General features: G+C 42.8%; 1 protein-coding gene across 3 annotated transcripts in view; it reads right to left on the bottom strand.

Moving 5' to 3' along the window:
* Rprd1b (regulation of nuclear pre-mRNA domain containing 1B) overlaps positions 1-20,029 on the bottom strand; it is a 48,892-nt gene that overhangs the window by 5,882 nt on the left and 22,981 nt on the right. For 2 of the 3 annotated variants that reach the window (XM_034494102.2, XM_034494104.2), the window contains exon 6: positions 16,693-16,868. In XM_034494102.2, coding sequence (XP_034349993.1) covers positions 16,693-16,868 — 176 coding nt within the window. Of the gene's footprint in view, positions 1-1,154; positions 1,251-16,692; positions 16,869-20,029 lie in introns of all 3 variants that reach the window. The other variant, XM_034494105.2, reaches the window with a different exon arrangement.

Here is a 20,029-nt window from a genome sequence, read left to right as displayed (position 1 = left end):
CAGCCGACAGTCTGCCCCTGAGCATCAGTGCAGAAACCTGCAACAGGTCAAGTCACATCTGACCTGCCGCCACCAGAGTCAAGATCCAGGGGCTGTGATGAGCTTCTAGAGTCTCTGTGGCTGCCAAGTAATGTTTCAAATGTAGACAGCCTAAGGTGTGTTCTGAGATAGCCTAAGGTGTGTTCTGAGATAGCCTAAGGTGTGTTCTGAGGATTTATGTTCTTGGCAAAGCTTTGGAGTCTTGAATCACAGTCCCAAACTTCAGGAGAAAGTGCACTCACAGCCAGCGCTGGCTAACACTGTGAATTCAGGCACCATGGCACATGGAACAAAGCGCTGAGGGAGCAGGGCCTTCCACATTCTTTGCCTTTTATGGACAGGGCAGTGAGCCAGACCTGACATGCTGCAGAGGAGCTCTGGGATAGGAAGGTTAAAAATGACAGGGGCTGACAGTACAGTGACCTTTCTACAGCAATTTCATTTTTGAAACAAACAAAATTGTATTTCCTCTAGCAACTCACGTTAAGAAATGCTGACCCAAATATAAATACACCTTCTCAAACCCATTCTCCCCCTTGGCTAGAGTATTTACATAAGCACTAACACTGGGGTGGTCTGCATGCTGAACAGCAGCTATGGGGCACCATGGCTGTCTCCTTTATCACATTTTGCTGTGCTATGGGACACAGGGCACAGTTCCTTCTAGGTGAGAATCATGAAGGACTACCATGCACAACATAGTTCATGAAGGGCTTTGCTTTAAATAATGGTGGTACCACACTGAAAGTAACTCAGAGAGCTACTTTGTAACATGGAGAAGCTGGCTTTTGTGCCTCTGTAGTAAAGCACTTACCTAGCGTGCACAAGGCCTCAGTTCCAATGCCAGCACCAGGAAGTGGAAAAAGAAAAAAAAAAGGAAGTAAACTTTTACCTGGATATGGTTTAACCTAGCCCAAGCCCTCTGGTCTCATGCCTCCAGCAAGTCCATCCTCCATTACTCACAGGACCTGCACTTACAATCAGAACCTCAGCAAGCACATCTGTTCAACCATCATCTGGCTGAAAGAACAGCACTTATATCTTCATACTGGAAATAAGAATGCTGCTTTAAATTTTCTGTCACAGATTCATGTAGAACAAAAAGCATCACTAACCTGTCCCTCTCTCCCTGCCAGCTCCAAGGCAGCTACCACATTTCAAACCGATACATTCTGGGTACCAGAGCAGGGCTGGAGCTGCTGAGTAAGATGCTGGGGAAGATACAAGGAAAAGAAACAACTGTGGCTGCATCCCTCAAGTTTGAGGACCGGTCAGCTTCATCACGAAAGCCATTGATAAGCGTGCTCACAGAACCTTCCAAAACGACAAATGGCAAATAAGCACAGAGGAATGTCCTCTGAACACCCATCCATCCACCAGACGCCATCCACCTGTCACACGGCAGCAGGCTTCTTAAACACTGGAACATACACAAACTTTTTCTAAGTGTTTCTTTTTCCTCTGGGGACCCTCAAGTATTTCTACTGCAACGACAAAAACCCCAGTCTTGGGGCTCAAGAGATGGCTTGGAAGAACACCTGCTATTTTTTCTGAGGATCTGGGTTCAATTCCTAGCACCAACAGAGTGGCTCACAACCATCTATAACTTCAATTCCAGGGAATCTGACACACTTTTCTGGCCACTGTGGGGACCAGGCATGAACATGATGCACAGATGTATATGGAAACAAAACATGCATACCCATAAAAAGAAAAAAAATTTAAAAGCCCAACAAACAAATCTGATAGGGATTTTTTCACAAACAAGGCAAGGATACAAAGTTACATGTCTATACATACACCGAGAACACTGTAAGGAATAAACAAGGCAAGGATACAAAGTTACGTAAGGAATAAACAAGGCAAGGATACAAAGTTACATGTCTATACATACACCGAGAACACTGTGAGGAATAAAAACAAAATTATTTTTAAGACTAGGCAACTCCTGATTTTTTTTTTGTTTGTTTTGTTTTGTTTTTTTGTTTTTTTGAGACAGGGTTTCTCTGTATAGCCCTGCCTGTCCTGGAACTCACTCTGTAGACCAGGCTGGCCTCAAACTCAGAAATCCACTGCCTCTGCCTCCCAAGTGCTAGGATTAAAGGCGTGCACCGCCACCACCACCCCACAACTCCTGATAATTTGTGGTGAATAAAAACCAAGACATTTGCAATTTGAAGTCACACTTGGTGGTAGCAGGCCTGTAATCCCAGCTGCCAGGGAGACTGAAACAATAGGATCCTAAGTCCAAGGCCAGTTTGAACTACAACGGAGTTTAAGGCTGGTCTTAACACCAGAGGGAATTCAAGGCCAGCCTGAGTAACTTAGTAAAACCCTGCTTCAAAATTAAAAGAAGAAAAGAAGAGCTGGAGACAGAGCTTGGTGGTAGAGTGTCATGTCCAAGGTCCCACATTTAATCTCCAGTTCCTCAGAGGTAAAAACAAAAACAAAAGCAAACAAACATCAACAGTTTAATAGAAATCTATAAAATGCACTGACTCCTGTGTCCTTCAAAACTCAAATACTTGTGCAATGGGACCTCTCACAATATAGACTACCAGGAAAATCGAAATGCAAATTTTTGTTTTTAAAGACAGGGTTTTATGTAGCTCAGGCTAGCCTCCATCTTCCCCTGAAATTATAGGCCTGTCACAGGAATAGACACCATGGTTGTACTGTGGCTGACTAAGAAGCCTGGAGAGAACTGGTGTGAATGAACAGATCTGAGGCAAAAAGAACACCCAACCCTCCTAGTTACTATTATGTTATGAGCACCATTTAATCTTTCTGATTTATATGTTAAGAGACATGTCAATTTGAAGAAAAAGAATTATTAATGAAACACAAAATCCTCTTCTCATAAACTATTCGACTGTCCTTAAAGTCAAACAAATTTATCAGACACTGTCTTGAGTGTAAAAAGGCCCTTTGACTAGAGGCATCCTTTTTTCTCAAAAGCATTCCTCTAAAACTAGGAGGGAAAGCAAAAACAAAAACAAAAGCAGATTTTTTTCAACTAAATGGTACCACATTCCAAATCATCCCTCCATATGCCTGGTCAGAGGTCTACAAAGTGAGCCCAGACTACATGGGAACAGCCTCAGACTGAAGGAAGTTCCCTGCTAAAGATAAGACTCAACCATACTCAGAACTCCATCAGGTTATGACCAGCCCTGATTGCTGATCTAAAGAGGGTGTCTTAGCCAGGGTTTCCATTATGTGAAGAGACACCATGACCAAGCCAATTCTTATAAAGGACAACATTTAACTGGGGCTGGCTTACAGGTTCAGGGGTCCAGTTCATTATCATCAAGGCAGAAAGCATGGCAGTGTGGAGGCAGACATGCTGCTGAAGGAGCTCAGAGTTCTCCATCTTCATCCAAAGGAAGCCAGGACTCTTTCCAGGCAGCTAGGATACGGGTGTAAAAGCCCACCCCCTACAGTGACCAACTTCCTCCAACAAGGCCACATCCACTCAAACAAGGTCACATCTCCTAATAGTGCCTCCCTAGGCCAAGCATATTCAAACCACCACAGAGGGCTGGCTGTGTGAGAGTGGTAGGGATGTGGGGGAGGCAACCCACCGCTGGAGGAGGTAAGCTCTGGGTGATGAGGCAGGAGGTATGGGGAAGGCAAGACATGGCAGGGGTTGGGGGAAAGAGGGATTTAGACCATTTTAGGGGCAATGAAAAGTCACTTAAATTTTCAGGCAGGGTAACGGTGCCCAGAGCTATTTTGAAACTTGAGAGGGTTGCTGTGTGAAGAATGGATTGCTGGCAAAGGCAAGTAATGGGCAAGCAAGGCTACAGAGAGGAGGTGATGGCAGAGGTGGAGGCAGGCAGCAGAGTGGGGCAGATTCAAGAACAGAGACACACTGAACAGGGTTGGAAGGTTGTCTTAGTTAGGGTTTTACTGCTGTGAAGAGACATGACCAAGGCAACTCTTATAAAGGATAATATTTAACTGGGGCTGGCTTACAGGTTCAGAGTTTTAGTCCATTGTGATCATGGCAGGAAGCATGGCAGCGTCCCAACAGACATGGTGCAGGAGGAACTGAGAGTTATACATCTTGTTCTGAAGGCAGCTAGACGATTGGCTTTCAGGCAGCTAGGATGAGGGTCTTAAAGTCCACATCCACAGTGACACACCTACTCCCAAAAGGCCACACCTCCTAATAGTGCCACTCCCTGGGCCAAGCATATTCAAACCATCACAGGTCAATCTGAGAAACCAAGAGATGTAACAGAGAAACTAGAAGGTTGTGGCAAGAAAAGGTTCTGTAAAGACACAGAATGCTACAGAGAGGGTGGAGTCATGAGACAGACTGACAACTACCCCAGAACTAAAACTGTTACTTTACAAATGACAAAAATCAAATAACTGGAGAAGCAGCTCAGCAGGTGAGAGGAATTGCTGCTCTTCCAGGACATAGATTTGGTTCCCAGCACCAACATCAGGTGCCTCACAACCACCTACAACTCCAGCTCTTAAGATCTGATGCCCTCTTTTTGGCTTCCAAGGACTACTGCATACCCACATAATGCACATAAACTCACAAACAAACACACATACATATATACATATATATACATAAACATAGACACAAATAAAAAATAAATTTTAACAACAGCCCTGGAAAGTCTGGAAGAGGCCATGCAGCTATGCAGCTCCCCAAGGTATCACAGTGGGGCAGGCCCAACTCTATGGAAATAACTCCCAGCCAGGCTATGCCCATTAGAAGTAAACACTCTGAACAAAGCAACCACCAGGGACAGTGTGGACCAGTTCACTCATGACCACTATGCTGGTCTCAAGAGTATTCAGAGGCCTTCCCTGATGGGTAATTTTGCTGTGTTGAAATTTACAAAGTTACTGTGTATGCTAAATTTAAAAATGAAACTTAACCACACTTTTCTCCAAATAATACTTCAAGATAAAGGACCCAAAACATGAAACAAATAAACAAGGAGGTGGGTGGAGCCACGATGATCTTGCTAGTACCTGATGGTACATGGAGCCATCTTAAGTTTCATTTTTACCCCTTGTAGTAACCAGAAAGTTGTCCTACACAAAAAGACTAGTTCTGGCCTTGTTTTAAGCCCTCCCTTCTGTTGAACTATTTCATTTAGTTTTAAAATTATGTGTCTGGGTGGTGGAGGTGTATGAGTGTAGTTGCCCAAGGAAGCCAGAAGAGGAGGTCAGATCCCCAGAGCAGGAGTTACAGGCAGGTTTTATTTAATTTAAAATTTAATTATTGTTTTAAATTATATATATGGTGGAGCCAGGAGGAGTACACATGAGTGCAGGTATCCCAGGAAGGCAGACTGGGTATCTGTTGGAGCTAGCATCACAGGCAGTTATGAGCTGCCTAACCATGGATTCTGGGAACTGAATTTGGGTCCTCTCAAAGAACAGGAGGTGGTTGTGAACCCCATGTAGGTGCTGGGTCATGAAATGGGTGCTCTGCAAGAGCAGTGCACACTTGTGACCATGGAGCCATCTGCCACACTCCTTACTTTTTTTTTTTTAAGGTAGTCTCATCTTAAGGCTTAAGGCTAGCCTTGAGCTCATATCACAATCTTCCTGCCTCAGACTTCTGAATTCAGGGATTACAGCTGTGTACACCTGGCATTAAAGAAAGAAACAGAGATGTAACTTCTAGACTGCAAAGCATACAACCATCCTGCAATTCCCCTTTCCCAAAGCACCAGCTTGAAGTGAGGGTAGAGGCCCAGCTTTACAGCAGGGCGTTCATACAGACTAAAATAGCACACACTGGGGCAAACAGAGCTAGCTAGCAAAGCTCAAATGTCTGTCATCTGAACCCTGCTCTTAAAATTATGCTCACTCAAATCCGTGTTCCAAATATCTGCCATTTCCCACAGCTGTCACTAATGCAAACAAGATCACTTAAAAGCCAGAAGCCAGCCCACTCTGCCTAATTAACTCTTCATTATTAACTCCTTAACAAAACAAACACTCTGTAAGCTGGGGGTGGGGGGCTGCATCTCTAAGTTTCAGAAGAGAACAAAAGCTTCTAAGACAAGAGTGCAGAGTAGGGGGAAGACACCGAGACAAACACCCTTCAGTATGTAGAAAGACTCAAGAGACAGCTCTAGAAATCTACAAGGAAACCATTCAAACCCCCAGAAGTTAGCAGAGGAGGTACAGTATAAAATGTAGAGGCGGAATGAAGAGAAACACTCACAGGGACCAGAGGAATCCAATCTGCTCACAGCTTCTCTTAGCAAGGAAAGTCATTATGCAAAGTAAACAAACAAACAAACCCAAGATTTAAAAACTCTACACATCACTCCTTATTTCACAAATTTCTTTTTGTGGGGAGAAATGTGTCCCACCACATACAGCCCAGGCTGGCACTGGTCTCAACCTTCTCACTGTTGGGATTACAGGTCTGTCCCACCATGCTTGGCTCTCTGTTTTAAATTTAACAGAAAGAAATAGATCAAAATTAAAACCAATTCTTGGTATGTTATAAACTAATGAGATTATGATTTTTTCTTTATATATTAACTGGGTTTCCTTTGGCTTATTTTTATAAATAGGAAAAAAGAAAGAACAATATTCAGAGAGTAAGAGTGGCTAAATAGCAGGCAAGAACTGGGGAGAGGCAGAGCTGGTTTGAAACCTCTATACACTACATGTGCTACCTACTCTGGCAGAACTTCCGGATGGCTGCTCAGAGAGGGTTCAAGGCTGCCGCTAATGGGTTGCGGTGCAGTTCAATGGCACAGCACTTGCCAAGAATGAGTGAGCACTAACCCTGAGCACCACATGCACTTGCACTCATACACACCACTCACATCTTGCTAGATGTAAATCTGGCCTAAACTCTTAGAATTAGCCAAGAGAAAGAATCAAGAGGAATCCAATACCCAACGTCCAGCCACATGCCACTCATGGAACCTCAAATACCAACTCAACAAGGAGTCCTCACAGATTGGAGGAAAACATGAAGGGGGTGTGGATGGGGGATGTTTCCCTAACAAAGCAGGGATGACAAGGCAGGGAGCAAGCCATGGCCTGCTATGAAAAGGATCCAAGTACCAGACCCCATGATCACCTGGCAGGAATAAGCAGATTGCCTGCTTCAGTAACTGTTCTAACTGTCCTTAGTGCTGATAACACTAGCTAGTTTAGTGAAGTCAGAGCTGTGCACTGACTGCAAGGGCAGATATGCAAGGCCAGCTTGTGTTATCTCGGGTCACTTGACTATCCTGACGAGCTCCATAGGAGGCAGGTCTAGTCATATTCACTAAGGTCAGGAGGTCTCGAACTGACACTATGACCTTGAGCTCCTCATATAAACCTAGAGATTAATTCTTTTATAAAAGACAATCTTTTATGATTGCCTGCATTTACTGTAAGGGACAGTGAGATAAGATACTGGGTTTGATCATGTGTGGAAAAAGGAAGAATGTATTCCAAAGCTGACAAAGGAACTCTCTATCTCCACCTGCTGTCTGTCCCATTGTTGAAACAACCATTTCTAAGCATCTGCACCCCGAAGAAGAAGAGATGTTGCCAAAACCAACAGGCCATCATTGTGGTTTAGAAGTCCCTTGACTGGAGCCAAAGAATTTCTCGAGTTGTTAAAACCTGCAGTGCACAGAAATATAAAGTATCACTCGGACAGCAATGCTGGATTCTGCATCATTCTGCCCTCCCAGCTGTGTTGTCTGAAGTAAACTTCTTAAGGATTCATTACAGGCCAGGAAGAGGTGACAAGTGCAGAGAAACAACAACAGCCTTGAGTTCATCAGTCATTTCTCCATGGCCACCAGAGCATGTGCATAGGCAACAGAGGGCAGCAAGGAGCAGAGCAGATTCTCAAACACTCACAAGTCATTCTGGAATGCTTGCCTGCAGTCACTGCTACCTCCCTGCATAAGGTATCATTGTTCTACAAGATGCTTTGGGAACTGTCGAAATGACTCAACTCTGGCTACTCCCAGAGAAGAATAAGATGTCTTCCTGCTGTTTGTCTTATAGAATCAAGTTTCAAGAATAAAACCTTACAAAACCAGATGCATGTCCTATATTCTATTCCTGCCCTGTGGCTAGCTTCCTCCTCTGGGTCTGAGTTCCTTCACCAATTCAAAATCAAACCACATAACCTCTAAAATTCCTTTTTTTTTTTTTTTTTTTTTTTTTTTTTTTGGTTTTTCGAGACAGGGTTTCTCTGTATAGTCCTGGCTGTCCTGGCTGTCCTGGCACTCGCTCTGTAGACCAGGCTGGCCTCAAACTCAGAAATTCACCTGCCTCTGCCTCCCAAGTGCTGGGATTAAAGGTGTGCGCCACCACTGCCCGGCTCTAAAATTCCTTTATCTCAATAATTGTTACATGAATATCCAGGCATCTATGTCACTCTGCTTTGTAATGTCACCGTGGTAACATCACAGAGGGTACATATGCATGACTTCTAGAGATGAGGAGCACCACTGACTACCGAAAAGTGACATTTGTACTCCCAATCTGTGGCCAAGGAGACTTATGGTGCCTAAACAGGGCTTCCACAATGCCAAACACACCAGTAAGTTTATTAAAATTCTGCTGCAGAGATTAAAGCAGGCTTAGTATAAGGCCATCTAGCTTTTAATCACAGACTAAGAAACAAGATCCTACCACCAATATGGATTAAATGGAACTACTAGTAAAACTCAAATGGCTTTTTTTTTTTTCCCTTTTGCAGAAATTGAAAAGGTGATGGCAAATTCTTAAATTCATATGGAATTTTAAGAGCTCTTACACAAAACAACACAGGGGGAAAAAAACAGACTGAAGATGTGTGCTTCTCACTTTCAAACTTCCTACAGAGCTGGACACAAAAGTGAGGTGCCATCAGTGACATGAGTGGTACACACCTGAGAATGCATACATCTACAGCTAATTATTTTCTGACAAGGGTGTCACAGTGTCACACATTCAGTTACAGGAAAAAACAGTCACTTCCACAAACCCTGCTGGGCAAGTGAACAGCTTCACTCCACAGGAGTTGACTCTCTTCCTCACACCATATACAAAACTAACTCAGAATTGATGACAAATGTAGGAGCTCAGACATCAGAGCTCCTAAAAAGCACAATGAGGAATCTTCATGTCTTGGAATTAGCCAATGGTTTCTTAGATGCACCACCCAAAACAAGAGCAACAGGAAAAATCAGAGTAAAATTGGAACTCATTAAAATAAAAATAACTTTCACAGTAGGAAAAAAATGTATGCAAATTGTGTCTGGTAAGAACATAACTATCTAAATACATAAAGAACACATAGACCCAAACTGCAAACAACCCAACTTGAGAGTGTACAAAGGTACCTGAACAGACATGCTTCCAACAAGGACAGCTAAGGTTTCGGATTAGGCAACGATGCTTATCACTACTGCTATTCTGAGAAACACAATCAGTCACCACAGGTACAAATTCACAGTCCCAGGCTGGTCAGGGGAAAGAAGTGCTAAGTACTGGCAGGAATGTAAAGAACTGATGCAGAAAATCAGGCAGCCATCGTGGGCAACAGTTTGGCATGTGGGTGTCAAAAGGTTAAACACAGAATGACTATTTGATCTAGCAACCTCAACCCTAGTATAATACACACCCAAGAGAAATGAAAAAACATCTACAAAAACTTGTATGTGACTATCTACAGCAGCATTCTTCATTGTTCACAGTAACCAAAAAGTAGACATAACTCAAATGCCATCCAGGAATAATGATAAATTGTGGCAGATCCATATAATAGATATTAGCTACTATTGCAATAATTATCAGTATTTGCACTAACATTTATCCTTAGTAGGAACAAAGTACTGGTACATGGAACTCTGTAGATAAGCTTCAAATTATTACCTAAGTGAAAGAAGAGACACAAGTATGTAAAGTCCCCAGAAGCACTGTCCAGACAGAAAGCATATTAGTGGTTTCCAGGAGCAGGAGGGTGAGGGCACAAGGATGGGTTTCCCTCTGCACTGATGAAAATGTTTGAGCCTTTACAGAAGATAGCTGCTTTGTATAGGAAGTACTAAATGTCTCTGAAATGTACATTCTTGCAAATGGTTTACTTTATGTTATGTAATTTCGCCTCAACCTACAAACAAATCTGTAGCCAGGAATTCATTTAGAGCTCTGTCTTTATGGCAGTCTTTGTGTTCCATAGCCAGCCCCTTCCAGTCTAGATTATGGACACATAGCATGATTTAATGTGCAGGTGCTGTGCTAGCAGGTGAGACTGCAGGCACCTGACTGTTGCGGTAAATCTCCTGCCCATAGGGAGTCCATAGAATAAAGACACAAGTCAATAAATATCAAATGAATGCTGCATGCCTAGATTGGGCAGATTTACCATTAAACTACACTATTTCCCCGGCTATGAGAGCTCTTAACAACTTTCGGTTTCCTAGGTCAAGGTCTTCTTCGTCTTCGTCTCTCTCTCTCCACCAACTACCATCTGCTTCCACCAACTGCTACTCCTCCCTCCAACGGCTCTCCTCATCTTCTCCTCTTTCCCTGCCTCTCTTTTAAACATTCAATTGTCCGCTCTTTGTCTGCAAGAGCCTCCTTCAGCATTGTCAGAGCTGTGTCCATGTTAGTTGTGTCCACCTGCAGAGACTTGACTTGCTCTTTCAAGCTGCTCATCTGCTTCTCTTTATCTCTTAGTTGTTCCTGAAGATTTTCTATCTTCGTCTGGAGAACATTGACCATCCACTCCTTCACGTCCAGCATGTCCTTGAGGTCGTGTATCTCTCCATTTTGTGTGCCCTTCTCCTCAGTCATAACTGGTCTCAGAACATCTGTTTTTGAAGCAGTGACATTTAATTGTCCTGAGGAAGAGAATTCTCCCTTTCTGGCATTGGGGCCCGTGGGAGGGCCCCCTAGAAGCTTTTTGGCAGGGTATTGCCCCATTTGTCTGTTGTTGCTCTACATTCCCTGGTCAGATGTCGGCCTTTGCCACATCTTTGACATATTCCAGAAGGCCTAGGCCCCCATTTCATATCATTTTGATTTGTCCTGTAGTCATTTCTGAGATGACCCCATTTACCACAATTAAAACATTTGAAACCCTGGGTGAACTCTAGATTACTAGTTGCAGCTTTTCCTATTACTGACATATCAGCTGAGTGAAATCCAACATCAGCTGTGTATCTAATCCATTCATCTATTGATGCTGACCTTGCCCTCAATGGTCTGATTACTTCCTTGCACTCAGCAGTTGCATTTTCAAAGGCTAAAGACTCAATTATTGCCTTTCTTGCTACTGAATCTGATATACTCCTTTCGACAGCTGAGGTTAGCCTTTGTAAAAAGTCAGGGAAGGTTTCTTTTGGCCCTTGTATGACTCGAGTAAATGGTTCAAGTCTCTTCCCGGATTCTGCAACTTTGTCCCAGGCATTTAAAGCTGACAATCTACACAATGCTAGAGTTTCTTCATCATATACAGCCTGCACCTCTATTTCAGCAAAACGACCTTCACCAAGCAGTTGGTCTATGGAAATCTCTCTTCCTCTGGCTCTATTTTGTCATGCTATCTCCCTCGCCTCATCTCTCCACCATGCAACCCATTGTAAATTTGCGGCAGGTTCTAATATAGCTCTTGCCATATCTTTCCAGTCTTGGGGGATTATTCTATTTTTAATAGCCCAAGAAGTCAGAATTTGTTTAACAAATGGTGAGTGCATACCAAAATTAGTGACACTTTCCTTAAATTTTCTCAGATCTAACACATCCACAGGTTGCCATTCAAATTCCTCATAACCCTGTGGGTAAACAACGTTTGGAGGTCTTTGTTGTACAGTAACTGGATAGACCAAGGTGTGTTTTCTAATAACTCTTGGTTGACTTTCTCTATTTGCTTCTGTCTTAACCTCAGTATTTTCCTCAGCTGAAAATTTAAATTCCTCCCTTAAGGTTTGTATACATGCTTCATATGTTTCTTTATATTGTAATTGTTTCCATTCCTCATTATTTTCTGTTTCTCCATCTGATCTGTGAGCTGTTGTATGCTCTGTTTGATCATCTTTTCTAGCTCCTGTAACTTCTGTTCTAAGCCCTGCTTCCATTCCTTATTATTTTCTGACTGTTTATCCATCTGATCTGTGAGCTGTTGCATGCTCTGTTCGATCATCTTTTCTAAGGCAAAGAATTTTTTATCTAGAGCTCTGTCTTTTGAGAAGACATAGAATATCAAAAAAATAAATATAGCAATACTGATAAATAATAAAGTGTTCCCTAAGTTGATTTCTGTCAAACCATTTGAAATATCACCATATAAAGCCCAAAAGATATCCATTGTTTTTGTCATCTTTAAGTATCAAAATATGTTTTTTTTTTTTATATTAAAAAAATTATCTGGTCTGGAGCCCTCAATTCACTGTTTCTACCTGAAAACTACCTCGCAGGCAGTTGTGTTCTAGGATCAGCAGTCCCTCGTTACAATTTGTTACTATAACCTTTCTATTTATCTGTTTGGCTCTCTTGACTCAGAGCAGCCTGCAATTTACTCCTCACAACTTTAAAACCTTTTACATCTATTTATCTGTGTCTATTCACTTTTTTTTTAATTTAATTTTTTAATTTTTTTAATTTAAATGACCTACTGGTCTGGCTACAATAACTTTTGTTTCACTGTTGAATTTTCGGAAGACCCTTCTTTCAGTTTTCACAGGGCAGTGAGCAAGCCCAGCTGTAAGCTGAGTGCTGCTCCTGACCTTGGCCGTTGGGGAAGTTTTTGTACTTTGTAACTTTGTAGGTCCTCAGACCTATTCAGCTTTCAATACACTTTTATCTCAAGTTAGTTGAGTTCTAAATAATACGTTGGGCGCCAATTTGTTGCGGTAAATCTCCTGCCCATAGGGAGTCCATAGAATAAAGACACAAGTCAATAAATATCAAATGAATGCTGCATGCCTAGATTGGGCAGATTTACCATTAAACTACACTATTCCCCGGCTATGAGAGCTCTTAACAACTTGCGGTTTCCTATGTCAAGGTCTTCTTCCCTTCCAGTCTAGATTATGGACACATAGCATGATTTAATGTGCAGGTGCTGTGCTAGCAGGTGAGACTGCAGGCACTTGACCTCCTGTTTTGTTTTACTTCAAGGCTTGTACAAGCAGCTTCTCTCTTCCACCTTTCCCCTACTCCATCCTGATAGCTCTGATGAACTTATGCACATCACGTTTCATCCAAAATGACAGGACAGGAACTCTGATCAACTTGTTCAGACTAAGACTTGTGAGCTTTAAGCAGCTGCTTGGCCTAGGAGTCACCTCTGTCAGCAAGAAACAAAGTCCCCTTGTTCTGACAGTAATATCTGAAAGCTCTTCTGGTACCTTTGGCTTTTACCCTTTTCAGTACACCTCGCCTTAGGCCCCACACTGTAGCTTGACCTCTAAGGTGTTAGTAACACCGGTCCCTTCCAGTCTTCTTTTCCATTTCTAGGTTTTCTCTATTTACAACACAAAGCATTACAGGTTTTCATCAGCTTTCCCTTTGACCTTGCTTGTATTTTAGGGAAAGAGTGGTATAGTAGTGGCAACCATGACACTCCGAAGCATAAAAATGGTTTTAAAAAGGCGTCATTTCTAAGTGAATCCTAATTCTACCTAAAGGAAATAGGAAAGGGCGCACAGACTGGAAACCATACGATTTTCTGCCACAGTCACCTTTACTAATACCTTCTCTACAACCAGATATAAAAATCAAACCTCTCATACCTCTTAATGGTCATAGAAACAGCTCTCTTTATAGGAAAAGATGACTTCCCCTAAGGAATCTGAGTCAAGAGCAAGCATTTTCTGAGGAACAATATGTCCTTAACGCTATGACCACAGTCAAAGCGCACAGTGCCCAACAGACTTCAAGAGGCTTCTGGTGTTCAAAGAACTCGTGCATTTGACACTATGCATACATCACTAGTAAACATATGGTCAAATTAATGTTATTAATAAGTTCTTGGTCAGTTTCAATGTAAACATGGTGGGCTATAAGATTCTCCTTCCTCTAAGCCTACCCACGCTCTCCATTAAGTCCTTGCTGCAGTTCTCTCTCTGGAGGGCAAGTCATGGATGAAAGGAAGCAGGCTTCTGTCCTTCAGGGAAAGCCTCGCTCCTGAGCAGCACCTCCAGCTGAGAGGTACATCTTACCCATCTTTGCACACGTGTCAATGGATGAACAGGTGAACTGGTTATTCCCTGCAGACCCCTGGTTCCCCACAGGTTCTCCAGTGCCTAGGTCCTTACACATTATGTCTCTTCACAAACAGTCCCGGCCTCTGGCTGCTCCCCTTTCACATATAATTTCTCTTCTTCAATCACCAGTTCCTTTTACAGAAAGGCTTTACTCTCAGCAGGGATTATCTTAAACCACAACCAGAATAGTGGATTGTCTTAACTCCATTAGCTGTCTGGTTTTATGTTCATCTACGGTGTTGACACAGACTGTGAAATCTCCTTCTGTGAGCCAGAACGGGTCCCCCTTCCCTCTGGATTCTCATCTAGCATCCCTCTCCCACCGCCCCCCCCCCAAGCCCTTAAGGTTCAGAAGCACTAGAAACCCAACATAAAGTTCTCAATGGAAGAGAGAGATGCTTGCTATCTGAAGGAAAATACAAAGCTAAAAGAATAAAACACAGAAAAACTTGACTGTTAGTTAATTAGAATTGTGGAGAGAGACTTCTAAGAAAACAACTCTATGTCCACAGTCCAATAACTCTATGTCCAAAGGCAATAAAAGGTTTCCAAACAGATTTAACTGGCCTTCTGATTTGGCAGTGTCAAGGATTGACTGTGTTATGGAAGGAAGGTAGAGGGAAATGCGGCACTGGGCCTTCACTCAGACTGCACACTGGGTATCATCATCACCATCAGGACAGAATGCAACATCTGTCTAGTATAAGGGGTGAGAGACAATCTTAAATTCAGAAGAGCAGACTGTCCATGTCTGCATGGATAAAGAGCTAATATAGTCCCTCACCCTTTTATATTTTATCTAGTCATTTGCTTTTTAAATTGCAGCAAACTTCATTTTATTTTTACAATGAATGGTCCAGCCCAGCCAGCTGGTTGATATGGTTTGGGACAGAAACCCTGAGCTCTGACTGCCTTGTGGTGCCAGGATCTTCCTCCTCCATCCTCAAGTACTGGGTTCCAATGGCATGCCATTTGGTGAACTAGCAACACTGGAGCTGCCAAAGCTACAGAATGACTGACCTCTGGTCTTCTGTACCTCGTAACTTCTTGGTGTACCCAGTAAGCTACCTATTCTGCAAAAGCCCCACCCGACTAACCTTCCACAGACAGCTAATTATAACTGGGGAAGAAACAGAACAAAGAGTAAACTGGCTCTACAACAGTCTCCTTTTCAAAGACTGTCCTCTATGATGGTTTGCCACGTTCCACCCAACAACAGCTGCTCGTGATAATCAATGTCTGACAGATCAGAGAAAGCCCTTAATGTGTCGCCAAGGGGCAGTCCAACAGATGGCACGATGACTTACAACCAGAATCATTAATTACAATCTCTTATTAGTCCCAGGGTACAGTGAAAATGCTTCCTCAGTGAAAGATGAGCACTGCAGATAAATGGCTGTCTGCTCCTGCTGAGGAAGTTCCCTTTAGGACATGTGGTCAGCGCTGAATCTACACGAAAGCCACACTACTGTTCAGCAGTCTCCTATCTGCCGCACTCAAGCTGGCCAGGCTTGAAGTCCCCGGCACCTCTAGCCATTACAACTCCCATAATCACTGTAGGGAAGGATATGGTACTGCCTCTCCAGTCAGCTGACTGCAGATGGCGAATGCACATCACTGGAGCTAGCTCAGTTTTCCCTCCTGTGGGCCACACAAGCTTCCCCATGGGTCTTCCACTGCATTACCTACTGAGGGCTCTTGGAGGTGTCTCCAGTGGTCATTATGACACTCTCCAGCTCAGCCCCGGTCCTCCCTTCCTGCTCTTTCCCATGTATCTTTTACACAGAGAAAAAACTAAAAAGAAGCTAAGAAATACAGTCTAACAAGTGGGACAGGAAACCCCAGACAGCTATACTGCTGGGTCTGTTCCTCAGGGACAAGGAGCTAAACTGAATTAAGAAGCCAGACAGTAAGGGGACAACTCTAAACCCCTCTTTGCTGGAGACACTGAGGAACATGGCCTCAACTCAGAAAAACTGGGTTCCTGCCCACCATTTGAGTCAGGCTACATAAGCAAGACTAAACTTTAAAAATATGTACAGGCAGGGCATGCAGGCAGGTAACTTACTGACCTTTACATGTGTATATGCCAGAAATAAACTTCAAAACAATTGAGATTCCCAAATACAACCAATTAAGTACCCTTCGGTTTTGCTGACCCTTCTGTACCTCAATTTATAATTTCTTAACTGTAACACTACACTGAAGCAATTTTAAGATCCTACATGCAATGACTAAGAAGCCCCTGTTTTCACAATCTGAGTTTTTCTTTCCTGGACATATAAAAACATGACTTGGACTTCTAAGGAGGCTCCGGTAATTACGGTTACTGGATAAATGTTCCTGTCTCATTTGTTTTCAGAAGATAAAAAGGTTGATCCAGGAATAAGAAAGGATGTAGGAAAGGGGGGTTCAGGCAGTCAGATCTGCCCTGCAATGTACTCACTTCTAGCTTTTTCTCTTTTTCTGACAAAACCTCTTTCTGGTTCTGGGTGTACTCCACCAGCATTCGAGCCAGCTGGCGCCGGTCTTCCAGTTCTGCTGCCAGGCGCCCGTTATATTCCGCTAGTAACAGACATGCTTCATCTACTGTTTTTGAAAGACGTTCAGCTGCCTCTTTGTCTGAATACAAATAAGAGCAGAAAACAGAGACAACATACAAATCACATAGGTATGATTGTAAACATTCCTCAGAAAAGGTTCAGAGTCTAAGAATAAAGCAGAACCTGTGAACAAACAATGCTGGCTAGCCAAGAATCCAAGGCACCAACTCTCTCAGAAAGCGCAGTTCTGAATGGCCTGCAGTGAGGCAACTGGATGGGGTGGGAGAGCAGGCGGGCGGGAGCCTCCAGCAAAAGCTCTCCAAACAAAACCAGCAGAAAGGAACTCAGAGTCATCTGTGAAATGATTTCTCTTGCCTCTGAGAAGATGAAGCATGTTTGCTTATATTACTACATTAAGAATACTTTCCCTACTGTTCTGAAGAAACAGAGCAAGCACTCACATCTTAGGTGTAACAGAAACAGAGAAAACAGAAGTTTTGTGAGAGGTTCAGAATGTGGTCTCAGAAGCTGATCTGCAGGACTCTGTTCACCAGAGAAAGAGAGCCTAAGCCTAATACCTGGGAACAAGCTTGTCTCCCACACTTGCAAAAAGCAGGGCCTTTCAAATATACGTAAACATGACCCTTGGTGGAAACAGTTTGTACAAACACAATGAGCAGCAGTACCATGTATGGTGGCTCACACTCATAGGAGGGCTGCCAGCAATTCCAGTCAGCCTGGGTTATATAGAAAGATGAAAAGAGAGATGGAAAGGATATAAAAAATAGCTTTTCTTACTATGTCTTATATTTTCAAAGTGTTGGTCATCATGGACCAAACTGATTTCATGTCTAAATAATGGCTTCACCTACAAGTTGGGGAGAGAAAAAGAACAAACCCTGAAGGTAAGAAAGGGTATCCTTGGAAAGAGGTGGTGAACAAAGGCTGGTGTAGCGAATGAGCGAAGACAAAGAAGAAGTTAGATCCATAAAGAACCGCTGTACTGTGGGTGGTGGCAGACATCTAAACACAATCATCTTGCTTTAAAAGGTCTTTGGGGGTGCTGAAGAGATGGCTTAGTGGTTAAGAGCACTTATTGCTATTGTAGAGAACATGGGTTTGGTTCCCAGCATCCACATCAGTAGCTCACAATCCAGAGAGCCCAATGTAATCTCAGCACCTCCTTACATGTATGTGGTATATATATATTCATGCAGGTACACACACACACATAAATATTAAAAATAAATACAATAAAAAGGTCTTTTGGGCGAAAATAGCAAGTTGATGCTTTGAAACAAAGGACACCAGAGCTGCCTGCAGTTACACAAAGTCAGTGACACAAATCTGAGAGCCCTCAGCATTTTCCAAGGCAGTGGAATTTAGGAATTCTAGCATAGAACAGCCATCTGGTCCTTTCTTGCCTCTATGAACACCAGGAAAGGAGCTGCTTATGGCTCAACTGGGACCTATGCCAAAGATCAAGCTTTGGCATCAGGGTTAGAGAGCAACACACACTTGGGAGGGAGGGAGCAAGACAAGGTGGGACAAGGGACTGTCCCAAAGGGCAGGGGACCAACCCAGTGCTCCAGACTGGCAGTACTGCCTGTGAATAAGCTTGAGTATGGCTGCTTCAGCTTGGTCAGTCTCTTTATAACAGTAATTAAGATGTTAGAGTATCTGTGATTAAAAAAATGGTAAGAAACACCAATTTTTAAGAGATAAAAATTTTTAAAAAGTCAATTCTCACCCTCAAGAACTTGTAGAAGGAAACAGATCATTTATACAATAAATTGCAACCCAGAAACATAGATTTTATCATTCAAGAATTACACAAAGCTGCACTGGGCTGGAAATGAGATCAGTCTTGCTCAGCCATCATCAAAGAAGCTTCCTCCTGTAGGAGAACTTATACAGACCCACAACTGGACAATGTGCTGAGAGCGAGAGACTTTGGAACACCCAAGTCTAAATGGGATAACTCATCCAATCCTTTCCCTCAGGGTTCAGAGAGCCAGTGGAGATGGAGGACACCAATGAAATAGTGTCTTCCGAACATAACAGGACTGATGTACATATGAACTCAGACTGAGACAGCATGCACTGGACCTACACAGGTCCAAGCCAGGTGGGGTCCAGTGCTGAGAGAGGACGTAGAGAAGAGCCCTGATGCCTAACTACCTCCAAGAGTCAAATGCTTGCAAAGAAAATAGTTTCTCCAGTGGAATCCCACTGGACATACAAACCAAACCACATTTAGGGGCAAGCCCAATGCCAAGCAGTAGATGGCTAACACAAAACATATTTAATGGTACTTTAGAAGATGTTCTGTCTTGAAATGCTTTGTTTGGGTAACTTTTATCTATCTTACTGGTCTTTGCTTATATATTATGGTTTCTGATTTTCTGGTTTTTATAGGTTTTTGTGTGTCTGTGTTCTTATGTTTTTTCCATTTTTTGGTTATATTATTATTATTATTATTATTATTATTATTATTATTATTATTATTTTGGGTTTTGAGATAGGGTTTCTTTATGTAGCCTTGGCTATCCTGGAATAAGTTCCATAAACCAGGATGGCTTTGACATCAGAGCTCTCTAGTGAAAATTCTGGAATTTTTGGTTTAAAAAAAAAAAAATGAAACAAACAAACAAACAAAACCAGAGATATTATAAAAACATGTTTTTGTTTAATCTCGGCTGTGGGGATACAGGGCCACTTTGCAGCAGCTGACTATGATTTGCTTCATGCTCTAGCAGAAGCATACTTTTGCTAGCTGCAGATAATTTCTATAACTGTGTGACATTTGGAATTCTGGGAACTTTTCAGACGGTATATAAACGCTGGAGCCCTGATAGTGGGGTGGGTGGCTGTTGGCTTTCAGGAAGGTTAGTTGCAGTTTGTTAGTAGTCGTGCTCAAAGAAGAAACAAGAAAAAAGAAATTAGGACCAGAGCTCTGTCTCCCTTTATCCTTTCTCTCCCACCGAGTGACAGGAGTTGAAATGGGAGAACCCATGAAATAGCAAGCACAGGCTACAAAGCTGCGCTGCCTCTGCCTCTGCCTCCCAAATGCTGGGATTAAAGGCATGTGCCACCATTGCTCGATCTGTTTTGTTTTTTGTTTAAATTCTGGTGTGTTTGTTCTTTTATTTACCTGTTTGCTTTCAAAATAGAGAAAGAAAGTGTGGAGTTGGGGAGGCTCTTGGAGGAGATGAGGGAGGAAAAACTGTGATCAGAATA

Source organism: Arvicanthis niloticus, chromosome 2 (assembly GCF_011762505.2).
Source record: "Arvicanthis niloticus isolate mArvNil1 chromosome 2, mArvNil1.pat.X, whole genome shotgun sequence".
Classification (NCBI taxonomy): Eukaryota; Metazoa; Chordata; class Mammalia; order Rodentia; family Muridae; genus Arvicanthis; species Arvicanthis niloticus.
Note: the sequence above shows the minus strand (reverse complement) of the source record. Positions and strands in the feature narration are given on the sequence as shown.